This window comes from Podarcis melisellensis (assembly GCF_964234715.1).
Source record: "Podarcis melisellensis genome assembly, chromosome: 17".
In the NCBI taxonomy this organism is placed as follows: Eukaryota; Metazoa; Chordata; class Lepidosauria; order Squamata; family Lacertidae; genus Podarcis; species Podarcis melisellensis.
This window is the reverse complement of record NC_138534.1, coordinates 29,056,006-29,074,729: the sequence shown is the minus strand read 5'-3', so window position 1 is coordinate 29,074,729 and position 18,724 is coordinate 29,056,006. Positions and strand designations below refer to the sequence as shown.

Sequence of the window (18,724 nt, the reverse complement as noted above, 5' to 3'; positions counted from 1 at the left end):
TTTAGTATTTTAACATTTGTATGTTTTTAAAGTAGGGTTGTGAATTTTTCTCCCTTAAAACAAACTTGAATGGGAGCTGGAGTGTAATATAGAACACTGTTGAAACTAGACTTCCCGCCCCACCCCACCTTGTGTTAGAAACTTAAGAAAATGCCAAACAATCTGTCTCCTCTCTATATAGATAGCGAGAATTTCCTCACCTGAGTTTTATTTTTATATTTACAGTAGTTTTTAAAAGTAGAAAAGGTGACACTGTTTAAGCAGTTCAGAGCAACTGTTTCAGAATATAACTATGGCTAAACTGGATTTGAGCCTCTTAATTTTTCAAAAAGTGACAACACTGTTAATCATTGTCATTCTCACTGTTCTCCTGGTCAGCTCTTTGGTGAAACAGGGCCAATTATAGAGAAGATAGGGGTTTCAACATACTCGGGGAACAGACAGAAAAATGCTGTGATATACAGTGATTGCCATGATTTTAATTGACTCTGAGCAAGAAGAGAGCACTGATGACCCCTCATCTTTTATATATCGGTTTTCTAGGTTTGGTGTGGTGGTCTCACCTTGACAACAGGACTGCAGGTGCCAAGTGCCGTGAAAACACTGCAGAAGAGCGAAAATGGATTAAGCGGTTCAGCCAGCAGCCTAACCAATGTTGCCCAATGATATTTTCACTTCATGTTAACTGCTTTTTCTTTGCAGGTGTTACTCAAAGAGTTTTTGAGCAATGCTTTAATGTGTTCCTGCTACTTCTGAGGCCTAAGCACCACTAGTGGGGCTGAACCAAAACGTTAGCAGGAGTGTACTGTGAATCTGCAGTGTAATAGGAAAATAGACTGATCTTTTTTAAAAAAGAGAATTGGGTATTTGAGGTTGTAGCTATCTACTACTGTTAGACTAAGTTTGACTACTTGTCTTACGGATTCTTGACAGATAACTTCAGTATAACACGCAACAAAGGCAAGTATGATCTTGGTCTAAAAGGCCTTCCTTGCTTTTCTTCTCTCTAGGTTTCTAACACTCACTCCTTGACCCCAGAAAAGGAGTTGAGCTGGAGGGTAATACACAGAAGCTTTAAAAATGAGAGCCATCTAAAAAAGCCAGTCTAACTTTCCATGACTCAGTGTAATGAAAAGGTGGTGGTGGTGTGTGGTACAAATACTTAGGTTTTGATCACTGTCCTTTGATTCAAGGTAGTTTTTATGCAGTTGGGCACCATGAATAACATTGCCAAGAACTACACAGTCATCTCAAGTAGTGCATTTTAAACTGGTATTTGGACAGTGTCCATTAACCATGAAAAAGGCTTTGAGGAATGGAAGAGATTGTAGTATTTCTGACTAGTCAGCTTAAGGAGCTTTGCGAAGTGCTTCCATTTTCCTCTGTTAAATCACCTGAGCTCAGTAATGAGGCAGTTTAAGTCCCATTTTTTGTATTGTCAGCCAGTTTCAGTGTGTACTTCACATGGTACACTTTTTTGAGGTTAAGTGTACGCTTAGAATTAATTCATGTTTCGCCAGCCATTCTTATCTGTGAGTTAATGGCTTGTTGCCACATCTTTAGTTTCTAGGCTGTGCCCTGAAAACTGCTCCAGAGGCTCAAAATAATATACTGTACCTAGTCAACTGCTAGATGCATCAGACATCTTAGTTTTGTAACATGGTAAATGTCCGGAATGGTGTTATCTTCAAACCTCTAAAGCACTTTTCCTGTAGATTTTGAAAGTGGATTGTACATTCCAGTTTTAAAGGCATCATAAGTTCTGAGTTTCCTGCGTGATGTCGGAAGCATATATTAAGAATGTAGAGGCATGTTCAGATTTTATGGTAACTTCCAACCTTTGAACATTTTGAGCTTGGCTCCCTATTAATTTCTCCATCATAGAACCTGGTACTAGGGTTTTCAGGTGTTGTTTTTTACATTCTGTGATCTACTGTCTCACTCTTGAGAAATTTCGCAGAATAGTATGAAACAAACTTTTTAATAAAGTGCATCTGAGCATTTTTCACTCGTGAGAAATGGATACCTGCAGTTGTCTTTGAAGTGTTAAGAATTGAGTTTGAATGTTCAACTTTCCCACCTGAACCATGTAAATGGCTTCCTCAGAATCCCTGAATGGCTACGTTAATCCAGTCTGTTTACTCAATTGTCCCTCTTGCAAAAGAGTAGCAAATCACAGTAAAATGTCTCATGTCCTAAGAACTCCTTAAACACCATGTTCTACCCAGTCTTACCATGTTTTCTAACAATCAAGGAACCCAGTATTTATCCCATTGTAATAATGTGTTTGTTCTGTAAAACCCTTCATGTAGTTCTGCTTCGTATACCTTTGTATTTGCAGCACTTAAGTTCACATTTTTATTCTTTGCATATTTGATTTGTGAAATAAAGATGTTTTGATAACTGGCTTGTTATGCCCAATGCAGATAACATGCCAACTACTTCTAGGAAGAAAATATAATGTGGTAAATACCTTTATGATGCTTTGACCAGTATAAATGGGCTTCTAACTAGTCAGAATCAAGCTGCTATACTCTCGGAATTACATATTTTGGAATAAGGCCTTTGTTCTATGTACAGTTAATAGAGGCATTTAACTGTCTTAAAATGGTTGCATCTGCTAACTGTCAAGTGTGATCCAGACTCTGAATCGACTGAATACTTCACAGTTGCAAGTTCTACTGAATTATGCAGGCATCTCTGTGAATTTTCCACAACTCAGTGGATCTGCAATATTTATTCCAGATGCAGTACTAGTGTTTAGAGGTTTGACATGTATTGGGAAACATACATTTGGAGCGGTGGGTTATCCTTATCGGAGGAACATTACTGCTAGTGGAACAATCTGAGGCATAGGTGCTTCTGTTGGCTGCCCAGCTGGGTAGTTCCATATCAGTTTAAGGAATTAGAGTATGGTGACACGAGGAAATGCCTTAAGCACTTTAGATATTGTTTATGAAACTTGAACTAACAACATTGATAGGTTTGCATTCTGTGGCAAGCATGCAGAAATTGGTGCAATTGAGCAAAGCAAATTACTCAGTTTGATGGTTTTGAGCAAAACAATTATTTGATTGTGTTTACTCTTCAGGTAGATATGCTAGATTGGTTACAAACAAGGCATAGTGTGTATATAATTTGTCTGCTTACTCATTGTAAAATTTGAAGTATTTTTGTATTTGTAGCTAATGAAAGGTGGGTTTTTTTGTATATTTACAGCAAGAAGAAAACGTGTATTGTTAATTTAGTTTACAGAAATTATGGAATTGTCTACTGTGACATAATCATGTAACACAACTTGACTCCCTTTTGTATAATAAAGTAGCAAATGTAATTCACAATTGGGTTTAAATCCAAAACTATGTGAACCTGCTTAGAGGTTTCTGAAGAGCAGCTGAAAGCCCAAGTCACAAAACCGTATTATGAATGGCATTTTAAGGGTGTAAGAGTGGAAGGGTTATACAGTGACTATACAATACAGTCTTAATAATGCAGTTTAAGCTTGAGGGCTATGTAATGAACATAATACATTCTCCTTTTATTAAAGGAAGCAGAAATACTCCTATAAGGCTGCCAGTTCTCTCCCTTGTCTCTTAGGACAGGATTCCTTTCTGTGATGTAGGAACAGTTTTGAGGCAAACTAATTTGGCAAATGTTGGCATTTTAATTATGCAAGTGAGAACTTGGTGTGGTGTATCAACTGACTTTGTTACTATGCGATTGGCACACTTGGTTGACCCTATATTTTCTGGTCGTTACTTTTGTCCTTGGAATTAAACTGAAGTGTTCTGGAAGCCTACTGACTTGAAAGGGAAACTTAAGCCGCGTTTTCCTCCCTTAGTACTGTACAAATCAGCGGCTTCTCTCTGCAAGTGGGCTGCTCGTTTTCACCACCAGTAAAACACTTCTGCATGTGCCTTTTCAAAATGGCTCTTATTACTCTCCTAGTGTAAGGTATTGAGATAAGAAAGCTTATTGATATTCTGCTGTCACACTGAACTTCCTAAATGGGGAAATTGTGCACTGACCTCAGGTACCCAGTGCTTCACTCTTCATCCTTGTCAAGTACCCTCGGACAACAACCCTACCTACCACAACACTGTACAACTGGGGTGCCTTAGAGCCCATGGAGTGTTTTAATTTGCTGTGTCTTTAAGTCAAACACATCTTGCAGGGGTTTTGTATTAATAAACTTTTGAAAACTCGTATACATCTTTTGTCGTGCTTTTTCTGAGGATAATACGCTATAGTAGCTTTCTTTGGGTATGGAAGATCTTTGCCTGAACATTGCTGTTGCCTTGGGAGGGGAGAAGCAGCAGTAACAGCTTTTCCTAAACAAGTATTTTAATATAATGTAATTATATTTTACAACAAAATATGTTTATGTAAACTGCTTTGGGAGGTCTGCCTGAAAAACAATATATAGTAAATGCTGTAACTCAATGCTTTAACTCTTGGGCGGTTTTAGCAGACATATAAAGCAAACTTGGATAATAGGGAGGCTAGTAATATTTAGTTGAATTATTCCTGCACCTTTTCATTCTTTCATCAGAGAGGGCAACTGTATCTGAAAATAGAGTGACACTTGCTGTCTTTAATGTATGTGAGTTATTGATATGGTGCTTAATACATAGCTGTCAATGTTTCCCCTTTTAAAAGGGAAATTCCCTTATTCCAAATAGGATTCCTCGCAAGAAAGGGGAAAAGTTGACAGCTATGGCTTAATATATATGGTGCTATTGGTAGTAACATAGGTAATAGTGAAGGGGAAACAACCGAAAACATTGTTGGGCTAATAGTAATTGCCGATGAGGCTGCTGAGCACATAATCAATCTTTTCAGACATAGGGCTTAACTAGTTTAAAGATATGTATTGGGGAACCATATATTTGTATAGTGGCAGTGCTGGATCAGGCTTCCAGTAGCTATCAGATGAGAAAAACCGATTTAGTTCCAAACAGTTTTTTTGTTTTGTTTTTTTAAACCACTATTATGGCACAGCTTGTCAATAATTAAGTGTAGATTAGACTCTTCCATTTTTTAGCCTAGGATGAAGCTGTCCTGCTTGACCTGAGTTTAGAACAGCTGCTAGGATTGCATAGTGTTGTGGGTTTTGTTTTTGCATATAGTTGTTACAAATAGCATTTCCAGTCCTTGCGCTGCAACCTCACCTGATAAATTTAAAAATTCTGCCTATTGAAAGAAAGCAGGCCCCTTCGCTGTGCTCCTTTCGATGCCTGCGGAAAAAATTGTCTAGATGAACCTACCTTAGAAAGTTTTAAGTAATTTTAATCTGTTTCAGTATTTTAGCTCTTGCATGCTTTTAAAGTAGGATTGTGGGTCGCCCGCCCCCCAATGTTTTTTCATCTTTTAGTAAACCACTTTGAGGTGTGTGAGTTTTTGTTTTGTTTTTAAGTCAAGCGGTATAAAAATCGTATGAAATGACAAAATAATGACTCAGAAGGTGGCGGACTCTCCTTCCTTGAAGGTTTTGGTTTTTTTAAAATCGGAGGTTGGATGGCCACGTTCCAGGGATGCTTTTTAGTCGATTCCTGCATTGCAGGGGGTTGGACTAGAACTTCTGGGATCCTTCCAACTCATACCATTCTAGGGTCAGAATGAATGAATGAACTGAGGTGCACCTGCTTCGATGTGAGGGTTTACCATTTTCAAACTGGTGCTTTCCACCGTGTTAATTATAATTATTATTAATAATTATTATCATCATTATTATTATCATCATGTTAAAAGAGCTGCAGGACTCCGCACAGCACGTGCAACAATAAACACATACTTCCTGAGTGCAAGATTGCAGGGTGGGTGTCCCCTCTTAACTTTGCTAATATAGTTTATTATTATTATTACTAATTTTATTTTTAGTGTATCCAGTTGTCGAACACCTATGAAAAGTAACCAAAAGGTCAGCCTGATGTCTGCCTCCATCTACGTCGAGAGGCAACGCAGTGCGCCTCCGGGGGTGAAGTCAAACCGAAGGGACCCTTATGCTCCCAGCAGCCTCAGACACGTTGGGAGCTGCGGCTTGTTGGGAACAGCTGGGGACGCAGCATCGCACGCGCACGCGCACACCGGGCGTCCTCCTTCGTATACGCCAGCTTTAATTCCTTCCCCCCACCCCAGGGGGTCGGAGCCTCAAGTGAAGCCACGCAACACCTCCGGCTCCCCACCGAACAGTGCGGGGCACAACCCCACCCCCGCTTTCCGTCCCTCCCTGCAAACAGAGAGGCCCTTCAAACGGGAACCGGAAATGAGGTTTCAAGGGGGAAAAGGCAACCTGCGCGCCTTCGTAAACGGACTCTTCCCTCCCTCCCGTCTTAACTCTATGTTCTCCTCGCGCCGCCCTGAGGCGGCCGGTGCCGTAAAGGGCGGGCTTCGCTTTACGGCAGAAGCCCGTCGCTCGGCTCCTACCTGCCTGGCGCACCGTCAGGTAAGAGGGACGGGGAGGAAGGCAGTTCCTATGAGGCGTGTTTGTTTTTTTAGTGGGGCGGCTTTCTCGCTGGGCTCGCCTTTGGCTCCTCTTTTAACTCTGCCCCAGGGACAAGGTTGGCGGGGGCGGGACAAGATTAAATAATGTAGCTGCTAAATAAAGTTAAACGGGGAGATTTCCGCCCCGCGGATAGATGTTGAGAGGCTGAGGAGGAGGAGAGAAGTTTCAAGGTTGCGAGGGACCCGTGAGGGTCATCTAGCCCAACCCCGCCCCCCCCCCAGGCAGCGTTCGAAATTCGCCAGGCGCATTTCGCCACTTTGGAGGCGCATGCCTGCCTTGGATCTTGCCAGTTTCCACACATTAAAATCACATCCCGTTGAATTCTATCCACGATATTTTTATCTGCGCAATTGGAAACCCCCAAAAGTTGTATTGGAAATATCCGGCTCCAAAATGGCAACTAGGCATTGTGTTTTGGCCACTGTAACCCTGGTTTAAGGAGCCATTTGGCTGCTTAGCTTATTATTATTAATAATAAATTATTATCTATACCCCGCCTGTCTGACTGGGTTTCCGCCGCCACTCTAAGGCGGCTTCCGACAGAGTATTAAAAACACGATAAAACATTGAAAACTTCCCTAAACAGGGCTGCCTTCAGATGTCTTCTAAAAGTTGTGCAGTTGTTTATCCCCTTGGTTTTTTTTAATCTCGTATTCTTAAATTGTGGCACCTGCAGATGAAGGGCGGTATTCAAATGTAATAAAATAAAATAATAATTTTATAATTCACATCCTGCCCATCTGGCTGGGGCTGGGTTTCCCCAGCCACTCTGGGCTCCACCGCACATATGAAAACACAGTAAAACGTCAAACATTAAAAACTTCCTGATACAAGGTTTTCCTTCATATGTGTTCTAAAAGTTGTGTAGTTCTTTATCTCCTTGACATCTGATGGGAGGGTGTGTGTATGTGAGAAGCTGCTGGGAACTGTAGCTCTGTGAGGGGAAAGCTACAGCAGTGGCGTAGTGTGGGGGGTGCAGGGGGGGCCGGCCGCACCGGGCGCAACATCTGGGGGTTAGGGTTAGGGGGCGCAAATCCATGGGTTAGGGGGTGCAAATTACTTGCCTTGCCCCGGGTGCTGACAACCCACGCTACGCCACTGAGCTACAGTTCCCAGCACCTTTAAGCAACAGTTCCTAGGATTCTTTGGAGGCAGGGGGAGAGATGTGCGTTGAATGTGCTTTAAACGCCTGATGTGGGAGCCCCTGACAAGCCCCGAAATAACAAACTTGGTTTACGATTGCTTTGTACCCTTGATAGTGTGTTGCAGGTAGGAATTACTCAGTGTGACCCTACCACCAGCAAAACCCCATTGATTTTTTAGCAGAGACAGTAATAATTTAAAAGGGAGGGGTGATTAAAAGTAGACATGGCACTGGGATTTGGTGGAGAGGTTTATCCCTCTCTGCTCTGCCCATCACCCTTATGAGGATGCAAATTCTCTGTCCCTGTCATCAGATTGATCACTGAATGAGTCAGGAGGGGAATATAACCCCCTGAATAGTGCAGTTCCCTAGAGGGATGCTGTCTTCAAGCACCCGAAAAAGGTTAGCTCCTCCTTTTTCAAACACTTTTGGGAGAAAGTGGGGAGGGGGGAATCTGAGAACCTAGCTGTGTTATGCTACTAACTAACGGGGATTCACACAAGCACTTTGATGTTTCTCATTGTTAAGAGACTTAAAAGTAATTCGAACAAGCATTAATGTGCTTTGCACAAATCAGTGATTCTCGTTGATATAAAACTGTTACAAACACTTCATTGAATTCAACTCCGCCCCCTCCCCTTTTCCCCAGCTTTATTTTCCACTGGAGAGACGTTGGTAGGCTACTTGAAAAGATGAGAAGAACGAAGCTCCTGCTTTCAACTGATAGTCAAGAGAGCCCTGAAGACTAATGCAGAGAATTAACAAGAACGTGGTTTTGGGCCTTCTTACTTTGACAAGCTCAGTCTTTCTCCTGTTCCAGCTGTACTATTATAAATACTATTTATCACCAAGGGTAAGAACTCTGGCAGCTCACTTAAAAACAACAACAACACCACACAGCTACATTCAGCAGAACGAATCCAAACAAGTGTTTATAGTGATTTGTTAAAATAAGATGGGAGACGCGAGATTGAGACTTGCTTGGTATTGAGCATTCTTGCTTGGTAGTAAATTCCAATGAAATCAATATGGCGTAAACATGGTTAAAGTCAGATTTCATATGTTCCAGGTTACGGTTTGGCCATTTTCTGGTCAAGTGGAGTGGAGCTTTCCAGCTCCATTACTATCTTTATAGTTTGATTCCAGTGTAGTATGTCAGAAGGTTAGTCAACAGAGGAAGGGTGTACTCTTCGAGTTTAAAATAGATTAGTTCAAATATTTTTAAAAATGCAATATTTTTGAAAAATATCACCAAAGCTTCACTTCTCATTTGTCTTGATGGTAGCACTAGGACTTGACTTGCAAAGCCTCTTCTCTGTTGTTTGGTTTTGTTAGAATGGAGCTGTTTTCCCCAAGATTAAAGGGAACAAAGCAGGACAAGACGGTAGTCGGTGGGTAAGTACTTTTGCACTGAAAGTATTTTTATTATTTTATTATTATTATTATTTATTGAATTTATATACCGCCCCACACCTGGAGGTCTCAGGGCGGGTCACAAAAAAGGTCATAATATAGGAAATAAAAATAAAAACAATAATGCAATAATACCCCCCTAAAAGAGCCACATTTTAAAGGGTATAGGATGTTGATTAGGTCAGCCAAAGGCCTGGTTAAAATGGAATGTTTTTGCCTGCCGCCTAAAGGTGGATAATGAAGGCACCAGGCAAACTTCCCTGGGGAGAGCATTCCACAGCCGCTGCAGAGAAGGCCTGTTCTCATGCTGCCACCCTCCGGGCCTCTCGAGGAGGAGGCACATGAAAGACGTATTGCAGTGCTGAGCCGTTTAAGGCTTTATAGGTCAAAACCAGCACTTTGAATTGGGCACAGAAACTAATTGGTAGCCAGCGCAGTCAGACCAGGATCGGTGTAATATGCCCAAACCATCTTGCTCCAGTGAGCAGCGTGGCCACTGAATTCTCCACTAGCTGAAGTTTCTGAACCGTCTTCAGAGGCAGCCCTGAGTATAAGATGTGTAAGATCTCTTGCTGCTTTGATCAGTATGATACCCATTATTGTTACTTTATTGACTTAGGGGTCTTCAAAAGCTTTTTAAAGATGTTTTTCCCCTTTCCTGTCTCTTTACACAGCACGTTGTTAAGAAATTCATTAGTTTGATGTCCAGTCACAACATACCTGTGCATCTGATTGATCCATTGCTTCTGGGACTCATTGACACAGACTTGAAGCAGCTCAGGACGTCTCCTGATAGCAGCCACTCAGAATGCAGATACTTCTGTGCTCGACGGGACTTCACCACCTTTGCAGTCCTGGACAAAGCCTGGAAACTTGAGGTAAATTTGTCTCTTCTTTATTTACCTATCTATGCTAAATTTTGCAATTGTTAGATCAAGTAAGCATAGAGACAAAATATCAAAACATTTATGGTGCATTTCTGAGGAATTTTTGAGAAAGGGGGAGTCACATGGCGAGTGACTTGACCACAAGGGAAATGTTGCTTAGAAGGTACCGCACAACAGCAACAGATCTCTTGAAGTGTGTCTCTCTGTGGTTCGTATTTGAAGGTTGTGGGTTTTTTTGTTTTGGCTTTCATATCTTAACAGATGGTATTGTTACTCAGGAGGAAAACTGCAGAAAAGCACAAAAGAGGTTTTAATACACTTTTTACACTTAAAGAAGTGTGTGAAAATAAATGCTAAGTGGTATTCAGAGAACTGTGTGAAGCCAAGTAAGTTGGTTAAGTGTATTTATTAGAACTAAAAAGGAGATTGTAAGAATAATTGCATTACCATAGAGAGGGGTTTCTGTTTCATTTTGAAACAGAAGAGCAAGTGCTTTGCAAAACAGGACTGTGTGTGTGTGTGTGTTTAATATACTGAGCCAAAATGCAGCGTGTCAATTTCAGGTGGGCCTGTTTCGAGCTGCTGAGAGAGTGGGTTTCCAGTGGCTAAAGATTCAGAGCAAAGACCCACGACTAGAAGGGATGGACGACCTTTCTGGGACGGAGATTCCCTTACACTACATTTTCAGACTGGCAGCGCATGCCATCCATCTGGTGGTCTTTTATGAGAGGAGCGGGAACTACCTCTGGCACGGACAGCTGCGGCTGAAGCGACACATGGACCGGAAGTTTGTACCTTTTCGGAAGTTGCCATTTGGCCACTACCCGGGAGCCTACGACAAGTAAGAAATGGCAGGGCAGTGTTTTCTGTTTCTATTTGATGCACGAGTTTTTCATGCAAAGCACACAGCTGTCCGGCTTGCCTTGTATCCTTGCTGAACGACGAATGAAATCAGAGGTGCAGGATTTCTGAAGTCAATGAGATTACAGCAATGGAGAAAAGTTTTACATTCATGATCCGACAATATTATTCTCCCAACCTGATGCATGATACTAGAACAGGGAATCGTGCAGTGATGATGTTTGGCCATAAAATCAGGCCAGGCCAGATAAATGCATCTTAAACTTGGGAAATCCTGTATCACCAGGAGGTGCTTGCCACTGGCCTGTGAGGCTTCAAAATGGGGCCAAACAGAAGAAATATCTGGGAAATAAATAGCTTGTTGCTCATCGTGTTGCAACACAGCCTTAAATGCAAGTAGCTGAAAATAAGTATGGTTCCCCAAGGGGAAAAGGCACTCAGATAAATCTTTCATTAGGCAAGTAATGTACCTCTGCCCTTGTATCTGATGGGTTGTTTCTAGTACAGCAGACCCTCTGGATATGAACTTAATTCATTCTGGGGGTCCTTATGTGCCCCCCAAAGTCTGCGTCTAGTGGAACTGCTTCTGTGCACACGTGCGGCGCAATAGAGTGCTTCTGTGCATCCGCACGACGCGCAGAGCGCTTCTGTGCTCTTCCGGGTTTGCCGTGTTCGCAACCTGAAAGTTATGTTACCCGAAGGTAACATAACCTAAGAGTCCACTGTATGGCAGAGTCCTTGATCCATTTTGCTAAAGGGATTCAGCTGGATGAGAGCATGGTGCTGTTTTACTTTTTCCATTCCGCCTTCCCATTGCAGGCATTTGTTTCTTGTTGGTGCAGATAGGCTGAACAGCTTCAGAACACCTCGCTTGGTCCAAATGGAATGAGTTATTTTGGAATAGTTGGGTGAAAATAGATAATTTGCAGCCTTTGCATATGAAGCGACTGCAGCTGCTCCTGTGTTTCGTTTCGTTTCACCTTCCAGACATGAAAGTTGCTCTTGTTTTCTGGCCAGGTTAATGTAACTCTTTCCTTCTTTGTTACAGGCTAGAACTAATAAGTGTTTCCATTGATGGGTTGACAGTCCAGATTCCAAAAGAGCCATCTCAGTTCCTAGAGGAAAGGTCCCACTCCAGGTTTATTGAATGTAGGTACAGAGAAGCTCGATCTTTCTTCCAGGTTAGTGGTTATCAAGTAGCATTTCACCCAAAATGTGAAATATTTTCCAGTGTTGCTTGCCTGGTTTCCCCCACCACCCCAGGGTTAAAATGGTTGTTGTTGTCAGAGTTAACATGCTTGAATGGGAATGCTAGTATATCTAGATCAGGGTTTCCCAAACTCGGGTCACTGGCTGTTTTTGTTTGTGTTTGTTTTTTGGACTAAATTCCCGTCATCCCTGATCATTGGTCCTGCTAGCTAGGGTTGATGGGAGTTGTAGTCCCGAAAAACCAAAAACAGATGGAGGGCCCAAGTTTGGGAAACACTGATCTAGACTTGTGTGGATGGATGCCTTTGTTCCCAGACTGTAGAATCATATGAAAATATCCTACTGCAGACTTGCACACCCTATGACCCACCAAGCCCAAATCTGTCTATGAGCCACATGCAGTGGCCTACTAAACGGCTTGCCTCTGATTGTGAAAATAAAAGGAGAGGGTTGTAGTCAAGCAGACAGTGAGCTGTTTCGGTACATGGCTGGATTGTGATTTGTGCAATCCTGATTTAACTCCTCCTGCCTTGCTGATTTATATATGCTATATGGATACTACAGAGATAAGACGTGAGTGGCACTGTGGTCTAAACCACTGAGCCTCTTGGGCTTGCTGATCAGAAGGTCGGCGGTTCGAATCCCCACGACGGGGCGAGCTCCTGTTGCTCTTTCCCAGCAACCTAGCAGTTCGAAAGTATACCAGTGCAAGTAGATAGATACCACTTCGACAGGAAGGTAAACAGCGTTTCTGTGTGCTCTGGTTTCCGTCACAGTTCTCCGCTGCGCCAGAAGCAGTTTAGTCGTGCTGCCACATGACCTGGAAAGCTGTCTATTAACAAATGCTGGCTCCCTCGGCCTGAAAGTGGAGATGAGCGCCGCAATCCCATAGTCGCCTTTGACTGGACTGAACCATCCAGGGGTCCTTTACCTTTTCTTTTTTTTTTTACCTCCAGAGATAAGCAATGGTGGTGAAGCTAGCTTCTGATCTCTTAAGTGGCTCATGTTTAAATAATTATTTACTCATATGTATTCCAAGGTCCAATGAATTACAGTTAGAAACATTGTTTGCTGTAAATTGTGGAAGAGTGCTGTTCATGAATCACAAGTCAAAGCTCCCCTTGGTACATAGAAATATCTGCATGGTTCTTTGCTTCCTGACCCCAGAGTCCTATTTCAGATTTAAATGTTAATGGAAATAGCTTGAAATCTATGAACCCTTTTACCCATCCAGCCCACTGGTAGCTTAATATTATAGTCCCGAAGCCAGCCACAGTACAATACTGATAAATAAGATTTGCTATAATCCTTTAACACTTGGTGGCGCCAAAGAATGAAAATCCAGTGCATGGAAACAAAGGTGAATCTATCTTATATAGGAAAGCAGGAAAATAATAGTATCTTCTGTGCTATGGCAGTAGATACTGGCATAGAAAAAAATCTGTATTAAAAATGGTTATTTACCTGGGTTTGAACATATCTTGAAGTTCATTAAATATTGATTTATTTATTTCAGAAAATGTATATACCACTTGATTGTAAAAGACTTCAAAGCGATATACAAAAAGATAAAACTAGAAAAATCAAGGAAAATTACAACTCGACTTTAAAACATAACAAAAGTTAAAATACTGGAACAGCAGAAAAAAGTAGTTTGGTGGGAGCTGTAAACACCTGACTGTATGAAAATAATACAAGAGTCATTTACAATTTCCCTTTTATTTTTCAGCTGTACCCTGATGATGTATCTCTGGATGCTGTCGAATTCAGAAAGAAAGCCAAGGCCTTGCTCCATCTTGCTTCTCTGACATTAAACAGTTTAGGAGTCAGATTCTGGCTGAGCAGTGGAACTTGCCTGGGTAAGGAGCTTGTGGTCACGTTTGGTCGCTAAGATTGAGAACTGAAGGCATTCAGTTACTCAGGGGTGTCTTAACAGGTGCTGCAAAATCCACATACGTGCAGAGACACATTTTCATATTCCAAAACTGAAATATGAACCAAAACAGCTTGAAACATGTATGGTTAAATGGCTTAAGCCTTAAACACCCCTGCACTCACTGAAATTTTGGAATGGCCCTGGAAAGAAGGTCATCAGTCTTCTTTATGTAGTGATGGGAGAGAACTAGGCACTGCCACCCTTAACTTGCTCCACTCCCTAACCCCACTTCGCCACCATATCCTTACAGCCTTTGCCACCCCCTCTGCAAGTCCCCAGCAAACTAGGAGAAATCTTCATAGGCTGGTAGATTTTGTGGGCTTGGGTCTGTACTGTGCCAGCTTTCTGCCATGAAACTCACCGAACTGTTGTGTTTTCAGGTTGGTACAGGCAGTGCAATATTATTCCTTACAGCAAAGATGTGGACTTGGGGATTTTCATTCAAGACTACCAGCCAGATATCATTCCAGCATTTCAGAAGGCAGGATTGCCACTAAAGCACAAGTTTGGCAAGGTTGGTGGATGACACACCTGACTTGGGCACTTTGTAACCCCTCCTTTCCAGGGTCTGCAATGCCAGGCTCTAACAGGAAGAAAATATTGTGTTGGAAGAGCTACCGTGGAGCAGTGGATGCTGGACTGGGGAGATTTGGGTTCAGATCTCTTCGCATTCATGAAGGTTGCTGAGTGACCCAGGGTACCAGTCAATATACACTTAGTGAGCCTACCTCGCAGGATTGTTGTAAGGACAAAATGGGTGGGAGGACAGAACCATGTATCAACAGCGTTGTTTATTTGTATGCTGCCTTTCCATGCTCAAACCGGCTTATAGGCTTATAAAGGTAAAGGTAAAGGTCCAGTCGTGGCCGACTCTGGGGTTGCGGCGCTCATCTCACTTTACTGGCCAAGGGAGCTGGCGTACAGCTTCCAGGTCATGTGGCCAGCATGACTAAGCCGATTCTGGCGAACCAGAGCAGCGCACGGAAACGCTGTTTATCTTCCCGCCGGAGCGGCACCTATTGATCTACTTGCACTTTAACGTGCTTTCGAACTGCTAGGTTGGCAGGAGCAGGGTCCGAGCAACAGGAGCTCACCCCATTGCGGGGATTCGAACCGCCAACCTTCTGATCAGCAAGTCCTAGCCTCTTTGGTTTAACCCACAGCGCCACCCGCGTGGCTTATAGGGCTGGGCAATTTCTGGTTTTCTATATCGGGATATATCAGCAACTAAACATTGTGATATACTGATATACCACGATGTCTGAAATAAGGATGAAGCTATGTAGAGGCATTAATAATAATAATAATAATAAATATTATTTATACCCCGCCCATCTGGCTGGGCTTCCCCAGGCACTCTGGGCAGCTTCCAACAAAATATTAAAATACAGTAATCCATCAAACATTAAAAGCTTCCCTCACATTGTGATTTTTGCATAGAGAGCGCGTGCGCGCGCGCACACACACACACCCACACACACCCTGATTCATGATATATTGCTGGGTCAAAAATTGTGGAACCAATATCACGATATGGACTTCAAACTGGTTTTGGGCGATATATTGATATATCACAGCTTACCACACCAAAAGATTTACTTAGTTGCAAAAGCAGTCATAAGCCATAGATGAAAACGAGCATGCAATAAAAGTAAGCAGTCGTCCAGCAATAAAGATGCAAAGCGTTCATACCAGTAACAGCAAAAAATGAAGGCTCTCCGAAATTAAATCTTGACCTTAACACAAACCCCTAAATGACACGCCCCACTCCACAGACCTCTAGGCATCCTGAGCATCAGGCCCGGCAAAAATGTATGCCGCCTTGAGCTTCTTGGGGGAAAGGCTGGATATATAAATAGTCTTTTCATACAGTATACCTGATAACCATGAATAAATGTTTATTTGTATATGGATAAGGTGGTTTCAAACAGGCCATTGAATCCTGGTGTGACTAAAGAGCCAAACTGTTAGAACAGTCTTAATTTTCTTTACAAAGCCCAGTTACAGGTTATGATTTTTTAAAAAATGCATGCTTAAACTATCTCCTTTTATTTTGAAGAAGTGCCAGCTCTCAGTCTGGAGTGAGGTCCCAACTGGCCTCTTGTTTCCTGCCAAAGCATACCCTTCTCTGCCGTGGCTGCTAGTTCCCCAACCCCTAGGGTGCCATATAGTGCAAGCAGTACTTGGGTAGGCAAGTCGTCTGGGAAGGTTTCCAACAGGAGACTTGGTGCAGGATCCCCAATCCAGATGGGGAGCATGGTGCAGATTGGGTTCTCCACAGCAGATGCTGCTTTATTTTAAGCATGCTTTTGTAACAGAAAAAAATAAAATAAAGAAAACTCAAACATGGATTATGTATCATGTCATTTGTGCCTAAAAATCATTGCACAAAGACCTGGCATGTGTCCTTCTTGTATGTTTGCAGTGTTTGACTTTTGCAGCCTCTTTTAATATTATCTGTGTCATATAAGGTGCCTTTTTCCTGTCTACCTTACAGGTTGAAGACAGCTTGGAGCTCTCCTTTCAAGGAGAGGATGAAGTAAAACTCGATATATTTTTCTTCTATGAAGAGGATGACCACGTGTGGAATGGCGGAACTCAAGCCAAATCGGGCAAGAAATTCAAGTATGAGTCAGACTTGGCGTCTGTGGGGGAAGGAAATAGAGCTTGACAAACTGCAGCGTGAGATATTCTTAGCAATTAGTGTAGTGCAGCTTCATTCTACCACCAATATAAAAACGATAAACCACGAGGGAATTGCAGACCACTTTTTCAAACCACCAGTGGCTTTCAAGCCACTTTTTGGGGACCTGTTCAGCATTCATCTCGATTTGTTTGCAGGGAGAATGGACATTGTTGGCTATTTAATGAGCATTTCATTCTGATTGGTTTGCAGCGAGGTTAGGCAAGCGTTTCCCCACGTTTTCTAGTGAGTTTTCACATTGCAAAAATTCAAGCATTTGTGGGAAGTGGGTTTGTTGTGCAGGACCCTCTTGCTTAACTATAATTGTGCAACCCAAATTTGCCAGTACAGTCGTACGTTGGAAGTTGAACGGAATCCATCCCGGAAGTCCGTTCGACTTCCAAAACATTCAAAAACCGAAGTGCGGCTTCTGATTGGCTGCAGGAAGCAGAACTAAGCTGTTTGAAAACCAAGGTACGACTCTATAAGTCATGCAAAGGTGTTTAGTATGTAGTTGTAGAAGCCATTTTAGCCCAAATTCTGCAGTATGCAATCTGGATGCAGACACTTTTACTCAATCCCAGAATTCTTACAACATTATCTGTATGCAGATTCTACGAAGTCGCACCACATTTCACTGATTGGATTACAAAGCCCGTTTCCTTCATCATTGACCTTCCTGTTCTTTTTCTGTGACATAGGTATCTGTTTCCCAAATTTACACTATGTTGGACTGAGTTTGTAGAACTCAAGGTACGTGTGCCATGTGAAACTCTCCACTACATTGAAGCCAACTACGGTAAAGAGTGGAAGATACCCGTGAAGATGTGGGACTGGAAAAACTCTCCACCCAACGTCCAGCCCAATGGGATCTGGCCTATCAACGAATGGGAAGAAGTCATTCAACTCTACTGACCAATCTAAAGCAATGACATGTATTTATGTTGCCCACAAGGCGTCTTCGATTGTGGAATGCTCCAGCAATTTCCAAAGGAGATGCTGTAAATGATGTATTCACTGTTGGTCAACGCACAAGCAAATTGACGTCCTTCTTCAGGAACTCTGAAAAACTCTTTTCTACAGCTGAGGATGGGGGGTGGGGCGGGGAATAAGCTACATAAAAGTTGTATTTAAGGAAAAAGTAATGCCGGGTGGCCATTTTGAACATTTGTTGCAGCAAATGTCCCTAAGTCAAGAAAAGAGCTGCCTATTCTGCCCAAACTAAGGGTCACCAAATACAGCCCACCATTCATGTCTACACCACAGCTCGCTGAATCTCTGGGTGTTGCTCTCTGCCCAGAACTGGAAAAACGCAGGTGGGTGATACCAGTTGTATGGCAAGCCATGGACTATTTAGCAGTGGCTTTGGGTGCTTAGTCGAAATGGAAGTTTTTGTGGGAATGTTCAGGGAGGCAGGAGAGGATATATTGTTTAATAATATCCTCCCTAACTTGTGCTAGCAAGTTCTGTAATTTAGCAGAGTTTTACATTCCCCTTTTAAATGCACAGTGGTTAGCTTGTTGCAAGCTAACCTGTCCCTGAAGGCAGACTTAGTTACAGACTTAGTTACAAAGTATATACATGTGGATCTACCCCATATCCCCCATATGGTCACTGCAGTTCACACGACAGAAGGAAGGTGGAAAAGAGAGGGAGGAGGGCTGTGTGCCTTGTGGTTTTATTACCTGCCCAGGTAAGGTCACACCCACCTCTAGTCACATGCTACAGGAAATATGTTCCAGGCTAGGAGGAAACAGGAAGTTCCAACTGGCTGGACCAAACATCCCCTTGCAAGTCCACTCTAGGAAAACAAGGAATGTTGTATTTGACTGCTATCTATGTATCACATCCCACAGATGGGTTGTTAGTTAAAGCCTGTGTTTGAATCTACAGGGTCCAATATCACTTTAGGAGCTAATGGATGTAGGAGGAAATGATGTCACCTACTCGAATGGCCATCTGACTCAAATGGTCCCCTTTCACCTAAATTGCTCATAGCTTCCTTCCAACCTCTCGAATCCAAGTTTTTCTTGGAGCCCCACTCAGGACCACTTTTGAGGGAGCATCGCTGGCGGGTGAGAGTCCT

General features: G+C 42.6%; 2 protein-coding genes across 6 annotated transcripts in view; both read left to right on the top strand.

The window, feature by feature from the left end:
• FSD1L (fibronectin type III and SPRY domain containing 1 like) overlaps nucleotides 1-4,208 on the top strand; it is a 33,021-nt gene extending 28,813 nt beyond the window's left edge. For all 3 annotated transcript variants that reach the window (XM_081894389.1, XM_081894388.1, XM_081894387.1), the window contains one exon: nucleotides 544-4,208. In XM_081894389.1, coding sequence (XP_081750515.1) covers nucleotides 544-666 — 123 coding nt within the window. In that variant the 3' untranslated portion in view covers nucleotides 667-4,208. The remainder of the gene's footprint in view (nucleotides 1-543) is intronic.
• A 2,112-nt stretch (nucleotides 4,209-6,320) lies between these two features.
• On the top strand, nucleotides 6,321-17,592 carry FKTN (fukutin). 3 transcript variants are annotated; one of them, XM_081894465.1, is made up of 11 exons: nucleotides 6,395-6,445; nucleotides 7,963-8,051; nucleotides 8,299-8,502; nucleotides 8,985-9,044; nucleotides 9,737-9,940; nucleotides 10,513-10,790; nucleotides 11,859-11,991; nucleotides 13,749-13,878; nucleotides 14,336-14,469; nucleotides 16,453-16,580; nucleotides 17,340-17,592. In XM_081894465.1, exons 3-11 carry the CDS (start codon nucleotides 8,398-8,400, stop codon nucleotides 17,551-17,553), a joined length of 1,386 nt encoding a protein of 461 aa, XP_081750591.1. In that variant the 5' UTR covers nucleotides 6,395-6,445; nucleotides 7,963-8,051; nucleotides 8,299-8,397; the 3' UTR covers nucleotides 17,554-17,592. The 3 variants fall into 3 exon arrangements, with proteins under 3 accessions (XP_081750589.1, XP_081750591.1, XP_081750590.1); XM_081894464.1 differs by lacking the exon at nucleotides 6,395-6,445 and adding an exon at nucleotides 7,353-7,466 and having other exon boundaries at nucleotides 7,622-8,051; XM_081894463.1 differs by lacking the exon at nucleotides 7,963-8,051 and having other exon boundaries at nucleotides 6,321-6,445.
• Nucleotides 17,593-18,724: the final 1,132 nt, after the last annotated feature.

Excerpts from the sequence above, each read along its gene's own strand:
- FKTN (XM_081894463.1), top strand. The coding sequence starts at position 8,398 with ATGCAGAGAATTAACAAGAACGTGGTTTTGGGCCTTCTTACTTTGACA. Across the intron at positions 8,503-8,984 it reads AATACTATTTATCACCAAGG|AATGGAGCTGTTTTCCCCAA; the intron begins GTAAGAACTCTG and ends TGGTTTTGTTAG. Across the intron at positions 9,941-10,512 it reads ACAAAGCCTGGAAACTTGAG|GTGGGCCTGTTTCGAGCTGC; the intron begins GTAAATTTGTCT and ends TGTCAATTTCAG.